The following is a 14,048-nucleotide window of genomic DNA, read 5'->3' on the forward strand; positions in this document are numbered from 1 at the left end:
GAATTTAACAAACTTTATATGTAAATGGGGTAGAAAAATTCCTAGTTTAACATGGTGTCTTTACTTTCCATGTTTAACAACTCTAAAATTGTGTTTAGGGCAGAACAGTACCAAACCTTAAAATATGCATATGGGGTTTTACCGGAATCGTTGTTCATTGTTTTCGGCCTCATTTAAACTTGCCTAGATAGGTAGTTTTGTTGTACTTCACCCCTTGCCATGTTAATCAACATTTAATATTGTTGGGTACATAAACAAGATCAAACTAAATAACTTGTCGTGGTGTTTTGTCAATGTGCACCGTTGCATATTGAGCTCCACTTAATTTGTAGGATTGCTTGTGCACTTTTGCCATGCCATGTATCTTTAAACTGGACATGCATCATATTTGGTTGTGCATCATGCCATGTTTATGTGGTGGTTGTTTACTATGTTGTTTGCTTCTTTCCGGTGTGCTTCTTCGGGTTGGTACCGATAACGTCGTGTGGTGAGGATTCGTTCGACTTCGTCTGTTTGTCTTCTTCATGGACTCGTTCTTCTTCCTTGCGGGATCTCAGGCAAGATGACCATACCCTCGAAATCACTTCTATCTTTGCTTGATAGTTGCTCACTCTTTTGCTATGCATATGCTACGATACCTACCACTTGCTTATCATACCTCCCATATTGTTAAGTCAAGCCTCTAACCCACCTTGTCCTAGCAAACCGTTGTTTGACTATGTTACCGCTTTGCTCAGCCCCTCTTATAGCGTTGTTAGTTGTAGGTGAAGATTGGAGTTTGTTCCTTGTTGGAACATGGATATTTTGTTGGGATATCACAATATCTCTTATTTAATTAATGCATCTATATACTTGGTAAAGGGTGGAAGGCTCAGCCTTATGCTTGGTGTTTTGTTCCACTCTTGCCGCCCTAGTTTCCGTCATATCGGTGTTATGTTCCCGGATTTTGCGTTCCTTACACAGTTGGGTTATAATGGGAACCCCTTGACAGTTCGCTTTGAATAAAACTCCTCCAACAAGGCCCAATCTTGGTTTTACCATTTGCCACATAGCCTTTTCTTTTCCCTTGGGAGTCGCGCTCCCGAGGGTCATCATTATTTTAACCCCCCGACCAGTGCTTCTCTGAGTGTTGGTCCAACCCGTCAGCTGCCGGTGGCCACCAGGGGCAACTATGGGTTGGCCTACCAGAAGTTTGGACAATCTGAGTGTGCCCTGAGAACGAGATATGTGCAGCTCCTATCGGGATTTGTCGGCACATTCGGGCGGCTTTGCTGGAATTGTTTTACCATTGTCGAGGATGTCTTGTAACCGGGATGTCGAGTCTGATCGGATTGTCTTGGGAGAAGGAATATCCTTCGTTGACCGTGAGAGCTTGTGATGGGCTAAGTTGGGACACCCCTGCAGGGATTTGAACTTTCGAAAGCTGTGGCCGCGGTTATGGGCAGATGAGAATTTGTTAATATCCGGTTGTAGAAAACCTGAAGTTTATCTTAATTTAAATGCATCAACCGCGCGTGTAACCGTGATGGTCTCTTCTCGGCGGAGTCCGGGAAGTGAACACGGTGTTGGAGTTATGTTTGACGTAGGTTGTTCTAGGATCACTTCTTGATCATAGTTGTTCACCCGTGCCTTTGCCTTCTCTTCTCGCTCTCATTTGCGTATGTTAGCCACCAAACATGATAGTCGGTTGCTGCAGCTCCACCTAATACCTTTTACCCTACCTATAAGTTTAAATAGTCTTGATCGCGAGGGCATGAGATTGCTGAGTCCCCGTTTTCAAAACCAGTTTGCAGGTGCCGATGATACCGTGCAGGTGACGCAACCGAGCTCAAGGAGGAGCTCGATGAAGATCTTGTCCTTTGTGTTGTTTCGTTTCAGTCGATCAGTAGTGGAGCCCAGTTGGGACGATCGGGGATCTGTGTAGCATTTGGGGTAGTCTTTTTTTATTTTGGTTCCGTAGTCGGGCCTTGATTGTATCTGGATGATGTAATGTTTTATTCATGTATTGTGTGAAGTGGCGAGTGTAAGCCAACTATGTATCTCTTTCCCTTATGTATTACATGGGTTGTGTGAATATTACCTCACTTACGACATTGCTTTCAATGCGGTTATGCCTCTAAGTCGTTCTTCGACACGTGGGAGATATAGCCGCATCGAGGGTGTTACATGAGGTCCAGTCGTGGGAGGCCAAGAAGATCCAAGTTGATGCTCCCTATGCGTTGTGACGCCGATCCGAGAATTCCCTGGAAGTAGCCATCCACCGCCTCAACGATTTCATCTTGGCCCGTGAGGTACTGGTCGTTGCATTGCAGACCCATGATGGCGTTGCAACGCCTCCCGTGGCTGGCGTGCTGCTTGAAGAACTGGGAGTCGGCGTCTCCATCTCGAAGCCAGGTTATTCTAGATCGATGGCACACAATGGATCTCTCAAGCGAACATAAACCCAACAGCTTCCGCTTTAGGATCTTCCTCAGCCCAAACTCCTGCTCCGAGAGTTGCCTTGTTTCCATCGGTGCATCAAGACGAAGAATAAGTTTCAGGGCTAGAGCGATTTGCATCTTGACATGTCCTATCCACTTGTCGCTCCACCTTTGCAGCGACTTTGTTGTTGCATTCAACTTGTTATCGAGGACCACGAAGGGGTTTCCCACAGAAGACACCGAAGCCCAAGCAGCCTCCACGACGGTGCGGAATCCATATGCCTTTGGCCAAAACGCCTCAAAACGGAACCTCTTTGCCCATCCTGAAATCAGCGTGCAGGTCCAGCATACAGCATACGGGGGCAATGGTCCGAAACAGCGGAGCCCAAAGCCGAGAGGAAACATGATGGATGAAGCTCCTCCCAATCCACCGTGGTGAAAACGTGGTCGATCTTTGAAAGGGGATGCTGCGTGGGGTAGGGACAGGAGGACGAACTGGATCAATCTATATTGGATGGTCCGACCTCCATATTGGACGGCAAGACAGCCGACTGATTTTAAATTTCTATAAAAGATTCAGATGCTTTTTTCGCAAAAAATATAACAATGCATAATAGTTTTTTTTAAGCTGCACGCAAACCTCAAAACGCAAAATCGGAGAAATAGGCGTGTAGGATCAAATCAATCAAGGCCATCCAATCGACCACGGGGTGACGAAACGTGATCCCTGCCGCCCTTGAACCACCCTTCTTCTTCTCACCTCACCGTGCTCTCCTTCACCTCTTCCGGCCCAAAAAAGCCCCAGCGCCGCCGAAACCCCTCCTGCGCCCCCTTTTCGCACCGGAGCACACCTCGAAGCCCCTCCACTGCACTGGGAGTGGAGTCGAGATCCGCCCCGCCGTGATTCCTACGGCTGGTGAGGAAGCCCTAGCTTGTTTATACTCTTCTCCGTCTTGCCCCTCGTCTTTTCCTCGCTGCGAGCAATCGAATCCAACAGATCTTTCTTCTTCTCATGTAAGATCGATCTGAGTCTGTCTTCGTGGGGAGAAAGGTGCGTACCTCACAAGGTGAAAGATGGGTATCCTCGAGAGGATCAAGGAGATTGAGGCCGAGATGGCCCGGACGCAGAAGAACAAAGCAACAGGTTGTGTTGCCTTCATTGCCCCTTGAAATTACTACCGTGGGATTATTGCTCATCGCTGCCTACTCTTTGTTCTTTTCTGCTGTACTCTACTGTGCCACTTTATCTAGTGATGAAATATAAGCTGGGGAGGGGATTCTGGTGGAAGTGAAATGGACATATTGTGGTTTCGGCCTTTCTTGGATTATCACTTTCTACTTTGCTCATGCTTTCTATGTTTTCGTACCTCTGTTAGAAAATTTAGACAGACATTTTGTTCTATAGCTATAATCTGTGATCACATGGCCGTTCATTGTCCTAGACGTATAAGTAAATCGGACAGTCTGTATACTAATTGTGCATCCACTGGTGGATTTATGATAATTCTAAAATTTCCAGACAAATGGTTTTCCCACAGGGGCCTGCACATCTATGTAATTCATGATTACTGGATCAAGAACAATCCTTTTCCGTCCTTATGTTCTTTTTAGTTCAAATCAACCAATTGTTTCATGTCTATCCATCTTTATGCATTTTGGTATGAACACTTTGCGTACTGTTACAAACAGGTATGTATTCTGCAAAATACATATGCACAATATGTTAGGGAATTTGTTGCAGAGAAAAACCTCTAATTCTCAAAAATATTTCGCCAAGACTGCTGGTCAGATAACAGCCAGAAAAATTGTAGAGAAAAACAAATTAGCAAGGAACTGTATGTGCATTTATATGTATGCACAATTTGTGCCTTTCAGTCTGTAACCTCAAGTTTTTCTTGACAATTAACAATGTTTTTAAGGCGGTAAGGCGAGGCAAGGCACTGTAGCACGGACTCACCTTTTGCACGCTTAAAGCATAAGGCGAGGCGATGCGTTAGGCACATAAATATATAATATATGACAGCGAATTAGGAGATTCAACAACTAGCATTAACATAAATGCACCACAAGTTTCATAACATGATGGCTATATGCAAAGTACAGGCCCCAAATCATCTTGTTTATATGAGGGAATGATGCTTCTGAACTTGAGCTTCACCCCCCTCATCTATACATTGTTACATAGCTTTAAATTTTCTTGTGTTTAAGAAGTAGTGCATCTCTTTACTAATTTTCACGGGTGCCTTGACACTTATCCACATCACTGAAACCCCCAGAAAGGTGCTGCTTCAGCCTTCTCACTCCAGCATGGACTACGTACACTGGAGTAAAATTTTCCTCTCTAAAGCTGGCCAGAACACATATTTCCATTTTGGGTTGTTGGATTTAGCTTTTCTCCTAGGATCATTAGACAGATCATACGCATTACCAGGTGGCAGGCGCTTGATCCATCAGAGCAGGGACACTTGGCTACTGCAGCGACACTAAGGAAGGGCCGTCAAAGATGTGGAGGAGAAGAAGCAGATGTAGATGAGAAGAAGAAGAAGAGGTGGAGGAGAAAAAGAGCAGACATGCGGCCAGGCACACACAGAAAGAGAGCACCTGGAGGGGATGGAAACAACGGAGGGCGGGGAGAAGAGAAAGGAGGGGAAATGAGCCATACCTTGCTGCTGCTGGGGGAGTGCTCCGCGCCTGCGCCAGAGGATGAAGAGTAGAAACCGGAGAGGAAACTGGCAGATCTGTGCCAGAGGAAGTCATCCTCTCAATCGTTTGGAGAAACAGAGAACTGGGACGGGATGGAAGGAAGACCAGATGAGGCGGAAGAAGTAGACGAGGGTGGGGAAGAGAGAGAGGACGATAGCCAGAAGGCTGCGCTTGAGGGGGAGCCGAGACCGGAGAGGAGGAAGCTGGCGCAGAGCTGAGCTGTAGACGGTGGTTCTCCACTCTGCAGCCGCCGCCAGAGAGGAGAGAGCTCTTTCTCTGCAGGCATTTGGGTAGACTGATTTGTTTCCCTCTTTCCCCTCCTTCTCACCTTACTTGCGCGCCAGTCCTTGTTCCCTCTGGACAGCTCAGTTACCCGCTGCCTGCTCTGACTATGGCGTCTGATTTGGCCCAAGGTTGCGCCTTGTGTGCCTAAGATACGTCCAGACACCTCAAAGCTCTAAGGTGGACGCCTTTCAAAGCTACCAAAGGCGAGCTGGCGCCATGCTGTCGGAGGGCGCCCTGTCACCTAAGTGACGCCTGAAAAACAATGATAATTAATTTTCTAGCAACGAGTATTTGTGGTTTATCCTTATTTTGTAACGGGTCATTGTGGTATGCTACGTGATATACTAAAGGCTGTTTTCCGGTTCTAGAGACTAACTTAAGTTTTTATTGTCACACAGAATATCATCTTGGACAACTGAAGGCAAAAATTGCAAAACTGAGGACACAGTTACTAGAGCCTCCAAAGGTACTTCTAATTTATGGCGCTGCACAATTTAGACGATCATACATAACTATTGTTTTGTTTTTTCTTAGTCAATCCATACTAAATTCTTTCACTCCCTTTAACATCAAAGATTTCTAGTAACAGCAGCCGTCTCATGTTGTTGATACAGGGTGCCAGTGCTGGAGGAGATGGTTTTGAGGTCACAAAGTTCGGGCATGGTCGTGTTGCGCTTATAGGGTTTCCCAGGTCTCTTTCTTATGCCTACAAACTGAGTACTGTTTTGTGGGTTCTCAAGCGTTTTGGTTTGTAGCACTAGATTGTTAATTCTTGTGCTCTTCTATAATAGGAAGAATGTTCTGTCTTCCAGATGTATCATGTGCTGTGCTTACTTGTATTCTTGACCCATGTCTCTCTGTCAATCTAATTCAACCATCAGGTTGCATAAAATGGAGATGTGATATCTGAATCATCTGATGACCCTACTCATACTTGTGCCTCTACCTTTTTCTCTTGGAAAAAAATGCTATAACTTATACCTACTTTCTTTTACCCAATATTAATCTCCTGCCCTTTTCTACATGGTTACTAACTTAAGCTAAAAGTTTCCTGTTTGTATTGCTATGCATACAAGGCTCGATCTAGTTATCCACTTAGGTATATAATGTCATTATGACTCACACGAGTTTCATATTGCAGTGTTGGAAAGTCAACTCTTTTAACTATGCTAACCGGGACACATTCTGAAGCTGCATCATATGAGTTCACAACCCTCACTTGCATTCCTGGTATTATCCATTACAATGACACCAAAATCCAGCTTCTTGATCTTCCCGGTATCATTGAAGGCGCCTCTGAAGGCAAGGGGCGTGGTAGGCAGGTAAATAAATACTGTTGGTTTAATTATAAGGATAATTCACTTGGCGATATTACTTTGATTTTACATCGTTGTTGCTGTTTTCAGGTTATCGCTGTCGCCAAGTCATCAGATCTCGTGCTTATGGTTCTTGACGCCTCAAAAGTAAGTAGTGCATCTTTACCCCACTCAAGTCACAAGCTTTGCTTCATTGCTTGGACATCCCTGTTTGCTCAATTTTCAGAAGATATGATTTTTTTAAGCATAATCAATACTTTATGATTAGAGACAAGGGGGAACTGTAAAGCAACGGAAACATGTCCTGGACTGTAGGTTCTTTTGGGTAGCGTGCTTCCTGTTTTAACGACAGAATAGGCTATTCTGGCCCCCATAACTTGGATCTCGTTCACAAGAGCAGCCGGAATGTCACCTCTTTCATGGTAGAATGCTTCAAGTATGAACGTTCTCATCTGATCCCTTCAACACCATGTTATAAAGTTATCTTGTTCATGGGGAAAGTTTTAGGCTGCAAAAATTGAAGTCAGATGATCAGAAGGAAAAATTGGAGACAAAATAAAGAAAGCAGTTTAAAAAAGGGATGGCTTGGAAAGTAAGAGAAAAATGAGCGGCGTCTTAAGAGAAATTACACTGGAGCTCTCTACATTCGTCATTTTCTTACTTTGCTCCCTTAACTTTACTCTGTTCCTCACATGGCTCCTTTTCACCATTAGACTAACTGAAATGGCCATGTGAGGAACAGAGACAACCGGCAAGTAGGGAGACCTAAGGAAGAAAACAAGTTGCGGGGAGCAGGTGAGAAGGTGGCGATAATTTAGAAAGTTCTAACGCAATTTCCGTTATAATAATGTTAAAGAGACGCAGAGGACCTGGCTGGTTAATATTAATACTATCCTTTTTCACCTAATGTTGTATGGTAGTTGGGATACGTGTTCTCAAATCTGCTGAGATATTGCTAAACTGTTGAAGAGATAAATGTATGCCATATTTATTCTTTAAGTTAATGGTATGGCTGCTTGAAACTTCTCGAGATCTTAATGGAGATGAAGGGTTTTTGTGTGTATGTTATTTAAAAAATGATATAAAATAAGAAGAATTATTTACATGCAATCTTCCCCTTCTTATACATGATGATTGCACATGACCGGGCATTACCCGAGTTCTAATTGCTTATTGGATTCATGCTCTAATTTTATTTTCAGAGTGAAGGGCATCGCCAAATATTAACTAGAGAACTGGAAGCTGTTGGCCTCCGTCTGAACAAAAGGCCTCCTCAGGTATACATTTCTTTAGTCACTTGGTGTGAACTGCGAACTAGGACAAACCCAAATGGACATAAGACAACTATATAGAAGACATACTGTATGGCTCAAGTCGATGTCCACATACATCTGACTATCTGCCTGGATGTGTAATTGTGCCAATCTAAAACTGAATCAGCTCCTTTTTTTTGTGTGTGTGCTGGGAAAGTATTGCCAAGTACAATGTTCAAAGAATGCACAAAGTTCATCGGGCCAACACATACCACATGACAGTGCGTGTATTTTATTATTAATTATGTACAGCAGTCATAATAATTTTGGTTGGACTGTGGAGGTGAAGGGAGAATGGGCTAAAAAACGGTTAGCATAGTATGGAGAGTTATTGATGTTCTAAATCACCTTTTTGTGAAGAACCGAGCATCCATCACAATTGATGAAGTTTGTGCTACTTTTAGGGTTTGTAACGGACAAGTGCTGACCTGAACTATGTGACTCATCCAACCAGCTCTATGAGTTAGTCGTACTACATGTCTTATGGTGTTGTCCTAAATTGCTGGTTTCTATTAGTTACATTCTGTTGATTATGAGGAAGTTGATATATGCATTTGCTATTTATACATGTTTTTCTTGGTTGATGAATCACTTTTTTGTGTGGACAAATAGATATACTTCAAGAGGAAGAAGACTGGTGGGATTTCTTTCAACAGCACAGCACCTTTAACCCATATTGATGAGAAGCTCTGCTATCAGATACTGCATGAGTACAAAATTCATAATGCAGAGGTGCATGCCGGTGTGTGTTAGTGGCGTTATGTGTGCACGTTTTCAATTTTAACTCATTACTTTAATTTACTTGTAGGTATTATTCCGTGAGGATTCTACTGTGGATGATCTGATTGATGTGATTGAAGGAAATCGGAAGTACATCAAGTGTGTTTATGTATATAACAAGATTGATGTTGTGGGTATTGATGATGTGGATAATCTTGCTCGGCAACCAAATTCACTTGTTATCAGCTGCAATTTGCAGGTATGTTTCCTCCTTGATTATTTGTGGGGTGTCAAAAGTTAAAAAATTGGTGTCCAGCATAATTAAAGTTGGTGTTTGCTAGTGTAGATGTTACAGTAAGTTGTTTGTTTCACATTTTTGTTTGTTAAAAAAAGTGAAACTAGTCGTCCTTGTTTGCAGTTGAACTTGGACAGGCTATTAGCAAGAATGTGGGAGGAAATGGGTCTGGTGAGAGTGTATACAAAGCCGCAGGGTCAGCAGCCTGATTTCGGAGATCCAGTGGTTCTTTCTAGTGTATGTTTGCTCTCTCTCTCTCTCTCTCTCTCACACACACACACACACACACACACGCCATGCATGCTTGCACTGAAATGGGTCTGATGGTTGTGTTGGCATGAATGAATCAGGATAGGGGTGGTTGCACAGTTGAAGACTTCTGCAATCACATCCACAGGAGCTTACTCAAGGATGTGAAATATGTGCTCGTGTGGGGAACGAGTGCTCGGCACTATCCACAGCATTGTGGTCTTGGCCATGGTCTTGAAGACGAGGATGTGGTCCAGATAGTAAAGAAGAAGGTCGGTTATTCTTTCTTTCTTATAGCTCAATAATCACATCCTTGAAAACATTACAAGATGCTAACCCTCCCTGTGGATGTGCAACAACTTTGATTGATTCAGGAAAAAGAGGAGGGCGGACGAGGCCGTTTCAAGTCGCACACCAATGCACCTGACCGAATCTCCGACAGGGTGAAGAAAGCTCCTCTAAAGACATGATCCCATCGCCGATTTGGAACTAGCTGAGCCGGATGCTATTTTGGGCGACCATCAAGCCTGGCATCTCCGCACAATCATATGACAAATGTTGCTTTTATCCAGATAGTATATGTGCTCTCATGCTGTATAAGATGAGGCAGGCTTGTGTACACGCAGTGAGTGTTTTTGCCAGCAAACTTTGCAAATGAGTTAGTTACAGATGCTACCTCTTGTTATCGTACTGTGTTTGGAACATTAATTAATTAATGGATTCCACTACAAATCTGATTTGAAGTTATGTTCTCGCAAGAAATTGCCATGCTTGCGTCAACATAATTCGCCGTCCTGGATGTCAGATTTGTCATGGTTAAAAATCTGATGATAGATTTTTAACATTTCCGTTAATTAATGGATTCTACAGCTGATTCGCCCACTGGAATGCTCTTTTGCACACATTAATTACTGGACAAGATAAAACTGGCTCAAGTGCTCACACAGCACGCGTGTCGAGAGGCTATTGGCGCGGCCAGCGCTTTGGACGTCATCACGAAGGAGCTAATTTGTTATGCTCACGCCACCCGTTATGGGCCAGCGGGTCCAAATCTCCGACCCGTAAACCGACCGACCGACCGCTCGCTCGCTCGCCCCCCCTCGCCTCCCGTTCTCTTGCCGGCGATGACGCCGCCGGCGGCGGCCTCGCCGGGGCGGAAGTCTCCGGCCGCGGTCCTCTTCCTCTGCGTGGTCACTATCTCATTACTCATGTTCATACTCCTTGCCTCCTACACCCCCCGCCTTCAGCCCCACGGCCGCAGCCCCCACCGCCGCCTCAAGCTCCACCCCAAGAACTCCGCCGCCGTCGCTTCTTCCTACGGGGCCGGCGCTGTCCACGATTCCGGAGGAAACCGCCACGCGGCGCCCTTCGACCCGGCCATCGCCGAGCTGGAGCGGCGGCTGGAGGACAAGGAGTGGGAGCGCGAGCACTACCGCATCCTCCATGGCGACGCCGAGAAGGACGACCACATGAAGGAGTGGGAGGAGTTCCTCAAGGAGGAAGAGGACTTCATCAACGACGACGATCGCTTCAACGTCTCCGACCGCATCCGCGCGCTTTTCCCCAAGATCGACCTCAGCCCCAAGGACGGCTTCGTCTCCCTCGATGAGCTCATCAGGTGGAACCTCGATCAGGCCAGGTCTGACCAGCTCCATCGCTCCGCCAGGGAGATGGAGCTCTATGACAAGAACGGCAACGGGATCGTCTCCTTCACTACTTTCCGGGCGCTGCGCCAACAGTCCCATGGTACAACTCTTCCCCGCATTTTGTTCTTCTTTGCACGTTGAATGAACTCAGCGAGCCAAAAAAAGAAAAAAAATCATCATGGAATAATATAATGCGGAATGAACTTACTAGCTAATGATTTGCAGGAGATGGCAACTCACTGGGGTTCCCGTGGTGGAAAGAGGAGCACTTCAATGCTTCGGACGTCAACGGGGATGGTTTCCTCAATAAAACTGAGTTTCACGAGTATGCATTCATTTCAGTGTACAAAAGATCATGTGGTTCTTGATTGTATATTAATACTTTCTGTATTTCTTTACTGCAGCTTTCTTAATCCAAGTGATTCGGAGAATCCTAAAATTATCAACTTGCTCTGCAGACAAGAATTAAGGTAAATTCTTCCTTTTCCGCAATCCTGATTTCCGTGCAGATTAAAGCAGACAAGTATGCGGACTTGGGTTTAAACTTGAACCTACTGCAGACGACTAGTACTTGGTACTTAGCTAGTAGTCCTGATTTCCTGCTAGTACCTTAATGCAGATTAAAGCAGCAAAATTTTACAATGCTAATCTTTATAGAGTACATGAATTTACATCGTTCGTTGGATGGTCTAACAGTTCAATATGAAGGGGTTGCTTGGTTCACAGTCACTGATAGGTGAACAGCGGCCTCCCCAAAATTTTCTACCATGGTCATGCCTCATGAATATCCTGATATCCTGTGTGTGTCTGTCAGACCTGATGCACTTTTTGTCACTCAATTAAGTCATTTGTGAGATAATTGGAAATAGATATCCCTATTGCGTGCCTCTTTAGGTGTCACAACAAAAATCTATCTTTCTAAATTAAGTGCAAAAGAAGCTACGTTGTAGACCTATAAGCACACACCACCTCATCGTATTACAATAGTCACCCTGTGAAGAAGTTAAAACCACATCAAGTTTGAGCAGTTGCAAGTAACATCCCAGAGCGTTGTGTTTTGCTAGGTCAAAAGACTAAAGAACCTATTGAATGGGCATACGTATTTTTTTTTGTCTGGAATGCTGTGAATTTTGTATCACAAAATGTTTTTCTGGAGGTGAATATTCCTTCCATTATTTCATTATCTACCTATATTATATGAGAGCACTCACAGTTCCTTGTGTTGCCCATATGCCATGTCCAGGCAGAGAGATAAAGGTGGTGATGGAAAGCTAAACTTCGAAGAATACTTTCATGGGCTACATGACCATATACATGGTTATGATGACGAGAATGCAGCTATTTCTCATATTGGGAACATGACAATTGCAAACGAGCGGTTTTCCAAGCTTGACAAAGATAATGACGGGTACATGATTGGAGCTTTGATTTAGGACTTCCAGTGATGAAATTTCTCATATGACCAACTTTTTTTTATGCATTTGAACTTTTCTTATGTAGGTTCATTTCAGAGCATGAACTAGAACCTGTTCTTGATAAGCTCCATCTGTCAGAACGCTATTATGCCAGACAGCAAGCCACACATGCTATTTCAGAGGTTTGATCCGCATCCCCCCTGGAGCTTTTTTACTTAATTTTCTCTTATTAATTGAGACCTTAGAATAGTGTGAGGTTCTGTTTATTATGTATATGTTGCGTAAGATAATCGTTGAAGAATTCAAGGTACGTTAGCATGCTGCCGTTATGTCTATGTGCATAATGAAAATGTTGCTGAAGGGACTGAAGTTCTTCGAAATGCTAATTTGTTAGTTTAGGATTTATACTTATATGGTGAAGCAGCTATTTGTTTTCTCATATCTTGTTTTTTGCCATTGTCCTAGACGTTTTTGACTAGGGGTGGTCATCAATCTCATTTGGCTAGTAACTGACTGCAGCTATTTGAACTTACTTTTATACTTGATACATGGTCAAGCAAAAGGGCAATTGTACCTCAGCTTAGGGCAAACATGTGTGGGGTCTCTTTTGTCCTCGATTTGATTTGCTTTTTCCAAAAAAAATTAGGCAGACAAAGATCATGATGGAAGGCTAACACTGGAAGAGATGATCGAGAACCCCTATGCATTTTATGGTAGTGTTTACTTCAGCGACGACGAGGACTACTTCCATGAAGAGTTCCGCTAAGGCATCTGCAGGTAACTGCACCCATCTGTTTCCTAGCCGTGCAGTTCACCTGCCTGTCACTGCTTTCCTGGGCACCGCAACTAAATTTATCTTTTCTTTTTGCAGATCGTAGGTAACCTAACCATGAAATGTGACAGGCAATCTAGCAGGAAGGATTCCAAATGCATCATTACTAATCAAAATGCTGTGTGAATACTTGAAAGAATCAGCGTGCCACGGTATCTTATCTCTGTACCCTTACCGTGCCTTGGCATCGCCTGTATCTGGACAGCACACAGCTTAGAGTTGGTATGGCGTGACACGGGGGGATCAGGTGCTGCTTTGATTCTCTGAATTGTTTAGTGAAATGAAATGGCATCTTACTGGTGATAGGAGTCCAGGTTAGTTTAGATTAAGCTGAGCTGGCACCGTCTCAGTTTTGTAAAACGCACGGAACCTTGGTGGTGAAGAATGAGAAAATTAACACTTGGCAGTGATGAGCAGACGCAAGTTCGATAATACACACTGCTGTTTCGTTCTGTGAAATGAGATCAGCTGTTTGCTCTCCTGTCTCCGTAGTTGAGTAGGGATCCGTCTTGCCTATGTTTCAAGGAAAAAGCATGATAATTCTTGCTGTGTCTATTAATGCAACACAAATATGCTATTAATATTTCTCTATGATATAGGACAGGTGAAGGAAGGTTTGGCACTTCCTGAGATGTTCATGAATTGTTTCCTGCTATGCTCTATGGCTATGTATAAGGTGCTGTACTGTTACATATTTCAAACTTCATTCATAGGCGCTGCCCTACTTTTGCAAGGGAAATTTTATGTGGACTAGCAAACATGTCCGTGGGTTGTAATGGAAGAAAAAAAAGATCACACCTCCAATTTGTCTTTAGATCATCCTCTTTCCCACCCTTCCCGATGATGGCAGTGTT

General features: G+C 44.0%; 2 protein-coding genes across 2 annotated transcripts; both read left to right on the forward strand.

Annotated features, from left to right (window-relative positions):
- The first annotated feature begins 3,119 nt into the window (after window positions 1-3,119).
- LOC123061323 (developmentally-regulated G-protein 2) lies at window positions 3,120-10,044 on the forward strand. The gene is made up of 12 exons (XM_044484382.1): window positions 3,120-3,336; window positions 3,440-3,564; window positions 5,807-5,874; window positions 6,023-6,099; window positions 6,550-6,730; window positions 6,815-6,871; window positions 7,927-8,001; window positions 8,650-8,769; window positions 8,846-9,016; window positions 9,176-9,289; window positions 9,403-9,573; window positions 9,676-10,044. Exons 2-12 carry the CDS (start codon window positions 3,495-3,497, stop codon window positions 9,769-9,771), a joined length of 1,200 nt encoding a protein of 399 aa, XP_044340317.1. The 5' UTR covers window positions 3,120-3,336; window positions 3,440-3,494; the 3' UTR covers window positions 9,772-10,044.
- Window positions 10,045-10,322: 278 nt separating this feature from the next.
- On the forward strand, window positions 10,323-13,675 carry LOC123061324 (calumenin). The gene is made up of 7 exons (XM_044484383.1): window positions 10,323-11,047; window positions 11,173-11,272; window positions 11,352-11,417; window positions 12,191-12,355; window positions 12,448-12,544; window positions 13,009-13,139; window positions 13,234-13,675. Exons 1-6 carry the CDS (start codon window positions 10,426-10,428, stop codon window positions 13,126-13,128), a joined length of 1,170 nt encoding a protein of 389 aa, XP_044340318.1. The 5' UTR covers window positions 10,323-10,425; the 3' UTR covers window positions 13,129-13,139; window positions 13,234-13,675.
- The last annotated feature ends 373 nt before the right edge of the window (window positions 13,676-14,048 follow it).

The sequence above is a fragment of the Triticum aestivum genome, chromosome 3A (assembly GCF_018294505.1).
Source record: "Triticum aestivum cultivar Chinese Spring chromosome 3A, IWGSC CS RefSeq v2.1, whole genome shotgun sequence".
NCBI lineage: Eukaryota > Viridiplantae > Streptophyta > Magnoliopsida > Poales > Poaceae > Triticum > Triticum aestivum.

What these genes read in the sequence shown, in the direction of transcription:
- LOC123061323 (XM_044484382.1), top strand. Translation starts at nt 3,495, where the DNA reads ATGGGTATCCTCGAGAGGATCAAGGAGATTGAGGCCGAGATGGCCCGG. An exon ending in TGAACAAAAGGCCTCCTCAG is followed by an intron (nt 8,002 to 8,649) that starts GTATACATTTCT and finishes GTGGACAAATAG; the next exon opens with ATATACTTCAAGAGGAAGAA. An exon ending in ACAAAATTCATAATGCAGAG is followed by an intron (nt 8,770 to 8,845) that starts GTGCATGCCGGT and finishes ATTTACTTGTAG; the next exon opens with GTATTATTCCGTGAGGATTC.
- LOC123061324 (XM_044484383.1), top strand. Translation starts at nt 10,426, where the DNA reads ATGACGCCGCCGGCGGCGGCCTCGCCGGGGCGGAAGTCTCCGGCCGCG. An exon ending in AATAAAACTGAGTTTCACGA is followed by an intron (nt 11,273 to 11,351) that starts GTATGCATTCAT and finishes TCTTTACTGCAG; the next exon opens with CTTTCTTAATCCAAGTGATT. An exon ending in CCACACATGCTATTTCAGAG is followed by an intron (nt 12,545 to 13,008) that starts GTTTGATCCGCA and finishes AAAAAAAATTAG; the next exon opens with GCAGACAAAGATCATGATGG.